This window comes from Lycium ferocissimum, chromosome 12 (assembly GCF_029784015.1).
Source record: "Lycium ferocissimum isolate CSIRO_LF1 chromosome 12, AGI_CSIRO_Lferr_CH_V1, whole genome shotgun sequence".
NCBI classification, from domain to species: Eukaryota; Viridiplantae; Streptophyta; class Magnoliopsida; order Solanales; family Solanaceae; genus Lycium; species Lycium ferocissimum.
In genome coordinates this window covers 53,555,432-53,567,414 of record NC_081353.1, presented here as the reverse complement: position 1 = coordinate 53,567,414, position 11,983 = coordinate 53,555,432, and the positions used below count along the sequence as shown (strand labels likewise).

At 32.7% G+C, this 11,983-nt stretch overlaps 2 protein-coding genes across 2 annotated transcripts; both read right to left on the bottom strand.

Annotated features, from left to right (window-relative positions):
- Positions 1 to 2,495: 2,495 nt before the first annotated feature.
- On the bottom strand, positions 2,496 to 3,555 carry LOC132039545 (uncharacterized). The gene has a single exon (XM_059430023.1). It carries the CDS (start codon positions 3,416 to 3,418, stop codon positions 2,819 to 2,821), a length of 600 nt encoding a protein of 199 aa, XP_059286006.1. The 5' UTR covers positions 3,419 to 3,555; the 3' UTR covers positions 2,496 to 2,818.
- A 7,128-nt stretch (positions 3,556 to 10,683) lies between these two features.
- Positions 10,684 to 11,776, bottom strand: LOC132039595 (uncharacterized). The gene has a single exon (XM_059430092.1). The coding sequence runs from the start codon at positions 11,651 to 11,653 to the stop codon at positions 10,883 to 10,885; it is 771 nt and encodes a 256-aa protein (XP_059286075.1). The 5' UTR covers positions 11,654 to 11,776; the 3' UTR covers positions 10,684 to 10,882.
- Between the last annotated feature and the right edge of the window lie 207 nt (positions 11,777 to 11,983).

Genomic DNA, 11,983 nt, shown 5'->3' with positions numbered 1-11,983 from the left:
TGAAATAACTTTACATCCGTCTCAATTTACACGAAGGTGTTTAAATATTGAGCACAAAATTTAAGAATAAAAGATTATTTTACTAAAAAATGTGACTTAAATTAAATAATATTGTAGGTAATTGCGGTTATAAGTCCCCTCATTAAAAATAAAATGAAATATTTAAAGTTAAATTATTATTAAATATAGGAAGATATATTTTTTTTTAAAAATTAATCAAAGTGTGACATAAAAGTCCCCTCGTTAAGAATAAAATGAAAAATTTAAAGTTAAATTATTATTAAATATAGGAAGATATTTTTTTTAAAAAAAATTAATCAAAGTGTGACATAAATTATGACAGAAGGAATATATGGTAACTAAGCACCTCAAATAATTTTCTCAAGATTTGAGGAAAAAAAACAAATGCAATTATTGAAGGGGTCGTTATGATTTTTTATGTGTCCGCGAAAGGAGGTTTTCCAAGTAGACCACCAACCCAAAAAATAAATGGAGTTGCTTTACACGAAACACTATAAATAACTTTATTAAAAGGTAAAAAGAGAGAATGATTAAATAAAAATCTAAGAGAAGACTGTTTTGCTTTTGAAATTAGTGGAATCACATCGGTCAATTTTGCTCCATTAGAGCATTATTTTTAGTGAATCGAGGCAATTCTAAATGAAGAATACAAGTTTCTTTGTTACAATTAGGATTTATAACTATGAATATTTAACATGGGGATGGGGTATGAATGTGTTGTGATTGTTAAAAATATGAACCTTTTCGAAAATCACCGAGGTTATGCACTTGTGCACGAAAGAAGTACTCTACCTTGCTAATTTAATTAGTTCCTTAATTACTTACTTTTGTTACTCTTTTTCTTCTAGTTTACATGACTCTATTTTCTTTTCAATAGATTCAACGATTAATTTTCCTTTCGTTTTGATTTAGTGTCTTATAGTTTAAGTAGGCGCTTGGCCATCAATTTTGAAATCATGGTTTCAAACTAGCGTTTGGCCATCAATTTTAAGTCGTGGTTTGAAACCATGGTTTGAACCCAAATCATCCAAAAAAGCATGGTTTGGGTTTGAAACCATGGTTTCAACTCTTTTAAATACAAAATTTAACCCATAAGTTAATCTTTTGTAAAAAAAAAACCCATAAGTTGGTAAATATTTTTAACAATTACCCCCATCAATCATTTACCAATCTCATTAACTTCTACCAACTTTTATTTATGTCTACCAATCTTTAATTTATGTGGGAAGATAATATTAAATAGTAGTTACATTACTATTCATGTTAAATTTTCGATTTTATTGAAGTAAAGTTTGATTAATTGATGTTGCATTTTTTAGAAAAGCTTCTAGTAGTGTACTAATTTTGTTATAAACTATGATTTGCTCATTTGGTAAGATCAGATAAGAACCGAGAATGTTTTGATGGTTTTCACAATTTGTGGGGTTTTTATGTCTATAAGAGAAAATACAACTTAAAATATTCAAATTGTATGTCCAAACATGGTTTGAAACCAGGTTTCAAACCATGTCCAAACGGGGCCTAATTATACGCGGCCTTTAATAAAATAAGAGAAATTTTTAAATCTTATGAGATTATTAGAGATGTTTGTATTGTGTACTAAAATGTATTTTGAAACTTCTGGCCTTAATTCCACGTAGAAAGTTGGATTAAAAGAGCTACCGAATATAGCAAGAGGCATTTGTTTTAACAGACTAAAAAAAGAAAATAAATCACTTAAATTGAAATAGAGGAAGAAATTTCTTTCTAAATTTTGAACAATTTAACTCAAACTCTTTATTTTAATGAGGAGAATTTTTTATAGTCACAAAAACGACAAGTTGATGATCATAAATTTCTAATGTCTTATAATCACACAATTTTTTTGATATGTTTAAAACTATGAATTCCGAAAAAAATCTTCTTTTCTTTATGAAACACGATAGAATGGGGTACCTTCTTTTATGGGGAAATTAGCAGGAATGCCCTTATTATGGAGTGGTCTTTAAGTTTTGTCCTTCAAAATGGTGGTCTTTAAAGTTTGCCTTTCGCTAGGGACCGATTGGTCACGGGTTCAAAGCCCCACTCAGGCGAAAATTTAAAAAAAAAATTCGCAAGGCATAAGTTCAGAAAAAAGGCACTCTGCCTTAAGACAGAAAGGGCAGAATCCCTGCAAATTCTACCTGAGGGCAGAATCTGCCCATTTTTGTTTTAAGGCAAAATTTGCAAAAATGGGCAGAATTTGCACCATGCTAGTTCTGCCTTAAGACAAAAATTCTGCCTTACGAAAAAAATTTAAATTTTCATTGAGCGGGGGTTTGAACCCGTGACCAAGGGGTCCCTAGCAAAGGGCAAACCTTAAAGACCACCAGTTCGAAGGGCAAAACTTAAAACCACCCCAAATGAAGGGCAATCCGCGCAAAAAAAGTCTTCTATGACCTTTTCTCTTTTCCTATTTCCAAGAAATATGAATTAAGCAGGTCTCAAGAAACGAATAAAGGAAAAAAGTGCAAAAGGAAATTTATTGCTTCAAAATTGTAGGACATAAGAAAACATTACAGCATAAGAAGTAATCAAGAGCAGAGAATTACATTTCATTCAAATACTAATCATGTTATTTTCTTTTGCTGTAGATTTCCATAATACCCCCAAAAAAAAAAAAAGTCTTGAAGAGAGAACGGAAATCATATATATGTACATGCTAACAAAGCACATACACTATTCACAGCTCCCAATCTTCATACACTTATAATTAAGCTTCCCATATTTGCATGCATGAAATTACCCAAAACACGCGTATTCAAAAACTAGTTTATTATTAAGCACACGGTGACGCTTGCCACCTCAGATTTCTGTAAAACTTAGAAATAAATGCCTCAGCTGCCTCATCAACACGGCTATCTTGCTCCACATTTATAGGAAATGGTGAATCAGTAACCCTAAGTTGCCTCACCATAGGTGTCCTTCCAAACCCGGGCAAATAATTAGGGTTAGGTGACGTGGTTTCACTCTGAATCATCTCTAGCGCTTTCATCACAGCAGCATTCACCACAACAACATCATCTTCATGATTTCCCACGAAAAAGTGGTTGTTATTTTTGTTACGTTTGTTGAAGTTGAAAGAAGGGAGTTGGTAATTATTCGGGGTGTCACTGCAGCTGAATTCGTACTGGTTGTTGTGTGGAGGAGAGAATGGTAAATTCTTATCCCGGCGATTAGTCGAAGACCATTGGTGTGTCATGTGGTGGAACATGAGATTTTGTATAGCAGCTTTGCTAGCAATTTTGCCACGCTTCATTATTAAGTTGAGATCAAGCATTAGTTGTTTCCTCTTTGATATGCTTTTTCTCAGCATTAAAAATGCCACTCGTACTATGTTCCAGAATTTCTTTGCTATCACTGGCAAATTTTGTTCCATCTCTATCTCTATATGTAGAGTGTACTTTGTCAGTTTTTGTTTTTTGATAAAAGGCTAGATTCTGTGACAGATTTGGTGTTTGGAAGGATAGAGAGATTGGAGAGAAGTGTGTTGAAATGATTTGTTGGAATGATGAACGTAAAACTGATGAGTGGTATATATAGTGCGGGTTGTGTACGTAGAGGAACTTTGATGTTAAGTTAAAGTGACCAGTTGAGGCACGGTCCAAGGATATTTTCGATTTTAAATTCAATAATACTATTATATTGGCTCAATTATTAAACCGTGGTGGTCCAATGCAGCTTTTAGAAGAGTTGTTTTTAATTAGGTCATTGTCATTAATCAATTTTGTAAATTTGCCTCACCTTTGAGTCGGGGATTAAGTTTTGGACCAGTTCCAACTAGAAAGATTTCTACTCCTAGCTTTTAAGGAGCAAATGAATGAACATAACCATTTAAAGAGTTTAAACAAATTGTCCCGTTCAATATTTTAAGTCATGTTCATCATTATTAAGGTCTAGTAATTGGTAATCTCTATTTCACATTATGTGACTTATTTCGGAGTACAAAGGTTAAATTACTTAATTTCCAGCGTGAATTGGTACGTGTAATTTTTAATTTTTATAAAAAATACTGTAAGTTATAATGATTAAAAAGAAGAATATTTAAAAATTTGAGATTAAAGAGAAATGCATTTGATTTTGAAGTAATAATATCACATAAAGTTTAAGTGAGAAAGTACTAAGAGATACTCCTCGTTTTTCTTTCATACAATTATATTTTCTTTAGCAGGAGTTCTATATGTTTAATCTATTGTCAGGTCAGATCGAAGTATTAATTGTATAACTAAAGCTTAAATACTGTATATTGATGGATTTACGAAATACCACAAGATGTAAACATTTTAAATCTGAAAATTTTAGACAATAATATAGTCAAACATAATTAACTGTATTGGAAAAATTTGTAGACACCAACTAGACGTATTGAATGACGACACGTGGCAACGGTAACAATTCAAATTTGAGTCAGCAAGTAAAAGGCTCTGGGGACATGTTGCACGGCCTCGGAGAAGTAGCATGATATCTCATCTCCGGAGACAGAGATCATAGAGTCCGGAGAATCATTCTAATACGTACACCAGTCACACGAAGTGAAAGTTGAACAAACAACTGTTACAAGAAGATTCCGAGTCTTCCTAGGCTCTTAAATGAGCGTTATTGCTCTTCATTATCATAGCATTAATATTACCAGAGGCGGAGTTAGGATTTGAAGTTTGTGGGTTCGAGATTCTAATTCGTTTAAGTTACTAGATTCTAAAGTAACAATTTATACATATTCAATAAATTTTTCACATAAAATACTGACTTTGAACCAAAGATTCTTGGGTTGGCTACAACCCGCAAATCATATGCTGGCTCCGCCCCTGAATATTACGTAGGTAATAAAGAGGGCACGATTCATGGGTCATGCACCTCATGAGCTCTAGTATAAATAGGACTTCTCATTTCTTTGTAAGGACATGTGAAAAATAATAGCAAACAAGCATTCTTAATTGAGCAATTTCTTTATACTTATTCTTGATTTACCTGAACGAAGCTTTGGCAATCCGTCCGCCCGAAGACTCTAGTTCACCACTTCGCCGGGGCTCAAGCTACTTATTTTGAATATCATTTGTTTTCTTTACCATTATTTTCCTTGTTCTTGTATATTATTTCATTATTCTGGTCATATCAGTCCCCGTGTTCATAACCACGTTTACAAATTCAACTGTACCATTTTACGGGTAAACATTAACATTTGTAACAAAATGTCTCAAAAGGCAAAAGATGTACTAGTAACGTTTAAAATTAGAATGTCTTTCCTGCTAAATTTAACTTTGCAGTCAAACTTCTGTACTGTATTCTCAAATTCAAGATGCTCCATGAAATGGAGTAATTGTTAGGGTCCGTTTGGCCATCAAAATTTTTTACTTTTTTTGAATTTTTTTTTTACTTTATTTGAAAATTAATGTTTGGTAATGGAAATTTCAAATACAACTTGCGTTTGGCCGTCAAAATTTTTCACTTTTTTTGAAAAACATTTTCACTTTATTTGAAAATCAATATTTGGTGATGGAAATTCCAAATACAACTTCAATATATTCAAGTTGTATTTGGAATTTGAAAAAGACCAAAAAACTTATTTTCACTTTTAATATATTCAAACAATCAAATATTCTTTGCAAAAACTATAACCAAACACAACTCCATCTTCAACTCCAACTCCAAAATATCAAATAAAGTGAAAATATTTTGGTTTTCATGGCCAAACGCCTACTTAAACTACACGTATGTAGTGGTGTACTCAAATTTTTTATTAAAAATATTCAAAATATAAATAAATAAATATATTAGGAAGTCAAAAGCATTCAATATTATCTACTATGTATATATAAATAATAATTTTGTCCTTGTATATTATAGTAGTATAATTTTTCGACTATCGAATGAACACTCGCGCCCGCCCCTTCCAGCTTCACATAGTAGAGTACAAATTTAGGTCTGGCTTCTAGATACGGCCCTTTTATACATTCCTGTAGAGGATATTTCCCAAAGTTTGATATTATAATCCTTCACATATATTTTTTTTTTCCAAAAGGGTAGCCAAGAAAAACAATGCTTATAGAATACAATTGTATTTTATTTGGATGCACTTGTAATTTTTCTGCAGCTTCTGGATATCTCAAGTGTCATGAAGTTTTCAAAATTCAAGGGGTAGTGTTGGAAAAAAGTTTACTTAGCAAGGGAGGTTTTCCCTATTCTGCATCTGTCCATTTCCATCGAATGAGTGCATGAAAACCGTTGTGCTAACCAAAAAGTCCTCGATTTTGTAGAAAGTAAACTGTGGGCGTACCAACAATAACGACACAATCATGAGAAACGTACTATTTCTTCCTTTCCCTTCATTAAGTTTACATTTTATGCATCACAGAATGTCTAAAGTATACAGTTAAATCACTTACTTAATTACGACTAAAGTTTGGTACTAAATATTACTCCCGATGATAACTTGACAAAATAAAATTAATCTATGATAGGCGTTTAGACATGCGATCTCATCTGAGATAAAATCTCAAATCATTTAAAAAGACATAATTTGGGATTTCAAATTTTTAAATGTCAAACTTGCCCGATAAGTTTATATTTTGTAAAAAAAAAGACCCATAAGTTAGTAAATATATTCACCAATCATGTTTACTAACCATTTATATCAAATATTAAAAGATATACAAGTTGGTAATATATTTGTAACAAATTTAGTATTACCGACCATGTGGGAGGATTATATTAAAGAATAGTTACATTCCAACTCATGTTCAATTTTTCATTTTATTGAACTAAAGTTTGATCAATTAATGTAGTATTTTTTATAAAGGCGTTCTAGTAGCTTATTAATTTTGTTATGAACTATGACTTGCTAATTTAGTAGGATTATATAAGAATTAAGAAAGTTTTGATAGTTTTCACAACTTGTAGCGGTTGATTTCATGTCAATAAGAAAAAATGCAACTTAAGAAATTGCATGTCCAAACCTAATTGCATCACATGATTTTAAATCAGAATTTCAAATCATGTCCAAACTGTCCCTTAGACGCATGAATTGGGCCAGGAAGAACTCAACCCACCCCATTAAAGTCGAGCCCTAATGTGACGTGACTACCTTAATGGGCCGGGTTGAGGGCGGATCTTTTTGAGAGAAAAGGAAGTCCGACACATCCCCTTACCTGTTCAGGATGTTAGGCCTTGTTGGGCAGGGTCATTTTTTTAAAAAAAATATGAAGCTTTATTACTAAAATTAATACTCACATCAATATGCAGGTATTTTGCATAAAACTTTATATAACGAAATCTTTTAAAAATTTGAACCAATTGGGGGAAATGTAAATTGAATAGAAAAATAATTGTTTCTCTCGGAAAAAAATTAAAATTAAAATTAAAGGAATAGCATAAATAGGACAAATAAGCACAAAGTTATAGCTGTTTAAAATTTCAACTATTGACAACTAACTTTTCTCTATTGCGAGTTTACCTTTTTGTCTTATTGGCTTGTGAGTTGAGTTAGATTCGGCTACCAAAACGCTTGCTAAATGTAATTTTGTTAAAATAATTAGCTAACAACCGGGCCGGACATTTTTTTAATTAGTATTAAAATACTAAATCTCCCAGAAAATCTAACTCAAAATCTTAAGACAACAAAAGAATGGTCATACAGCAATTATACACATCCTTACACAAACAATAAGAAACAAATATATTTTCCCATAATTTTCACAAATTTAATTTACTTGGTTGTTTGGAGGATGGAGCAAACATTTTTTTTAGACTTTGGTTCCTTTCAACTTGACCCCAACTCTATGGTTGGAATTCGGGGAAGTCCGAAAGTACGTATAGGATTCTGCTTTCGGCTCAATTTGTACTTTGACTAATGTACACTACTTCGATTCTGTAGTTTATATTTGCAGCAATTTGAAATGTTAATGAACTCGAGAAGAAGCTTTTTGAACAATTTGGCATAACTTTATGTTGACGTAACTTTTTTCCAACTTCCTCTGTGGTTTCCTCCGATCTACCAAACGCATGCGGTTGTTTTTGTAACAACAGCAAAAGGTAGTTCCATGGCATGTGTTCAATATTTATATTGTGTATTACAACTTGAATTGAAGAGTTTTACTTTCTCCCTTACTTTTAATTTATTTGCACTTTTTGAACCTCAGAAAAAACTTTTGAAGCTTTTCAAAGATATAAGTAGCTAAAAAGGGTAGCCATTGTTTAGGCCATATTGTTTGGGTTGATTGTTTAAGTCACCTGATTCAACGCACTATGCATTTGTACTCACGTTTTGAATGGCTTTCGAAAAGGAAGGCCACTTTGAAGAAGCTGTTTTAAACAAACCAGCTATGTTTTAGATATTTGTAACTTTTTTCTCAAGCGGTATGTATCGAAATGCTTTCAAACGCGCCCATTGAAAGTAATATAAAAAGCAATTAGAGCAATAATTCTTTTGCACAAATAATAATTACTATATATATTAAATGTGATAGTAATTATTAGAGTAATTATTAATTATGAAATGTAATTTCGTACCACTTCTTAATTTTATTACTACTATTGTTTCTTTTGTTTTGATTATCTTTACTATTTTTGATCAATACTTTTCTTTTCTTCGATATTAACATCATGGTCTTTTACTTTTATACTTCTCAAACTTATTCCAAAAAACACTTTTTTTGAGCCGAGGGTCTATCGAAAACAATCTCTCTACCCCGTAAAAGTAGTGGTAAGGCCTGTGTACACCCCACCCTTCTCAGACTCCACTTGTGAGATCACACTGAGTATGTTATTGTTGTTGATCAGACGTAACTTGAGTTGATCTATGATGATATGACATGTAATTAAATTAGACTTTAAAATTTTAAGGGCTTAATACGTAGGAGTAAAAACTTTTCTTAACTTTGCTTAATTTGCAACTTGCACGCTTACATTATATTGAGTTTGCATTATACCCTTGAACTACAATTTTAGGTGTTCGTTAATTATCGCACTGGACCAAATTTTGGTACGATGGAGTTAGTCCTCACGTCGCTAAACACAATAATGTTTAACATATGATTTTTTTTTTTTAAATAATTATTTCCCCCCAAAGTCATGTGTTATGAATCAAGTTGACTACATAAGGACCTATGAGCTAGAAGTGGTAAAAAGAACTTATCCAGTTGAGATTATTGCGCCGATTAAAATATTAGGGACTTTTATTTAGGATCCATGCTCGATTAGTTATTGGTTAAAAAGAATCAAGGGTTAGATTAGAGGGACTTTTATTTAGGATCATGCGATTAGTGAAGAAAGTGGGGGTTAGATAGGCTTAAATGCATGAAGAAAGTTTTATCTCGTAACGTAACTTCTCATCCCCATTCTTATCTCTATGCTTTGTTACTTGTTTTCAGTAATTTCCATTGTAATTCTATAGTTTGAGTGTTGTATTTATAATTTGGCTATCTATATATATTTATGTTTATGTTGAGAATTCTGATTTGTTTATGTTTTAGACCACTTTTTTTGTCAAACGTGTCTGAACTTTGGTCGCAACTCTGTTTTTTCTTGTGTCCTAGTCCTTCTTCAATTACGTTGAAACCTTAATATAAAGGGATTCCCCAGTATAACCATGTAGTAATAATTAGTTTTTGAAACAGATTACCATTTGGAAGGTTATTTTTCACATTTTCTTTGCTCCGATGCACTAATAAGAAATTGAAACCACTCTAATAGACAAAAAATATTTGTTCAGAGGTATAATGAAAGTCTCACATAGCTTAAGTGTTGCAAATTGACAATTGTGCTACGTTTAAAAGAGTATATATGTTATAAGCCAATTACTGATAACGTTAATATATCATTTTATGATTAATTCTTTATGACGTAAAAATCATATTTTGATGGAAATTGCTGAGAGAAGAAACAACGATTTGGATCCAGTTGTAGTGAATTGGGCATTCTTCTGGAGCACCCTCCAACTTGAGGAACACGTTGACCAGTTGAATTTTCACTATTCATTTTGACTTTTAACGTAACTTAAATCAGCATTCTCTGTTGTATTATATCATCGAATATTTTAGTTGATAGTTTTAATTTATGTCTACTCATGTCTATATGTTTATATTTTTATTGAAATTAAAAGGAGAGATGGCATGATTACGTTTTAAAAAAAAAAAAAATCCATTTTTCTAGTCTTCTGAGCCCCAAACGCTCTGTTTTTTCCTGAAGCTGTCGGTCAAATTTAAGAAAGTTATGGATTAAATTCTTTTTAAGTTTACTTGCATTCTAAATTAATAATTCGTACATAATTAACAAAAATATACAAATATATAATTCGGACTAAACTTCTGGAATCAATCGAACCCATGCCCGATGGGCTAGCTCCGCCCCTATCTCTAATTGCATCGAGTTGTGTCCTATGATCTATCTTTTTGTTTGGAACAGTTTATCCACGAATTGGGAAAAAAAAAAAACTGAAAAGAGGTAAGCAGTGGGATGCAGGCCATGCAGCCTGTGTGCGGCGGACTCAACTGAATTTAATATTTTCATAATATAAAGTTTAACTATATATATAAATACATATATATACACACACATCACTATAATTTGAACAAGTACTAAATCATAATTTGAAAAGTACAATGAATTCAGTGCTAAAAATTTTGTAGGCGAAATCCATGAAGTTATAAATTCTGAATCTGCGACGTGGATCCTAACAATAACATTGAGAACATACGCTAATATTCACTGCTCCCAAGCTTCAAAGTTTTGTAGCACTATTAACTTTTTCTTGTTTATAGTACTGGATACAACACGCAAAAGCAAGAGTTCTAAATTTCTAATAGGATTGCTTTGCAAACTTAAAAAAATACATGCATATTCATGTACATTAAGCAGTAGAAAACGAAGATTGACGCCTCAAATTTCTGTAGAACTTAGAAATAAACTCATCAGCTGCCTCATCTACATGGTTTTCCAATGCTTCCACCTCATTTCTTACCGGAAAAGGCGAATCAGTAACCCTCACCTGCTTCCCGAACCCACGCAAATAATTATCAGGCGATGAGCGTAGGCTGTCTGCGTCACACCTCTTAGGGTGTGGCCCTTCCTTAGACACGGCTAACACGGGATATTGCTTTGTGCACTGGGCTGCACTTTTTGACTCCGTTTCAGCCTTAATCATCTCTTGCAAATAATTATTAGGCGACGAGGGTAGGCTATCTACATTAAACCCCTTGGGTTTCTGCCATTCCTCAGACTCTGCTGACGCAGAATGCTTTTTGCACTCGACTTCCTTTTTTGACGCTCTTTCAGCCTTAATCATCTCCAATGCTTTCATTACAGCAGCATTCATCATAGTAACATCCTCTTCGGTGTGCTTGTTCAAATTCGGGGTGCTACTGCAGCTAAACTCGTATTCATCCTCTCGAGGAGAGAATGGTAAATTACTGTCGTTCTGCGAGCGGCGGTTATGGATGAGGTTGAAGTGGAACATGAGATTTTGGACAGCAGATTTGTAGCTACTAATCTTGCTACGTTTCATCATTAATTTGATATCAAGCATCAGCTTTTGCTTTGATACGCCTTTTCTCAACATGCACAAAGCTACTCGTACTATCTTCCAAAACTTCTTTGCAACGACTGGCAAATTTTGTTCCATCTTTTTTCTATATAAGATTGAAAATTGCCAACTTGTTTGTTCTGTTTTTCTTGTGTTCTTGTTGCTAATTGGTAAGGCTAGAGATATGTGTTGTATGTGATTTGTGTGAATGAAGAATGTAAAAGTATATGAGTGGTATTTATAGAGGACCAGTTTAACGTTACTAAGTTAAAGTGAGCAGTTGAAGAAAGGATACATTGATATTTCGAATAAAAATCGAATAGTTTATCGACTCAATTATTAGCGGTGGAGCCGTGGAAGTGGTGATTTGTGCAATCCAGCTTAAGGTCACTGTCACTCCCAAATTTGTGATTTTTCCTGATATTTCGC

Coding starts and splice junctions, on each gene's coding strand:
- LOC132039545 (XM_059430023.1), bottom strand. CDS start 3,418: ATGGAACAAAATTTGCCAGTGATAGCAAAGAAATTCTGGAACATAGTA.
- LOC132039595 (XM_059430092.1), bottom strand. CDS start 11,653: ATGGAACAAAATTTGCCAGTCGTTGCAAAGAAGTTTTGGAAGATAGTA.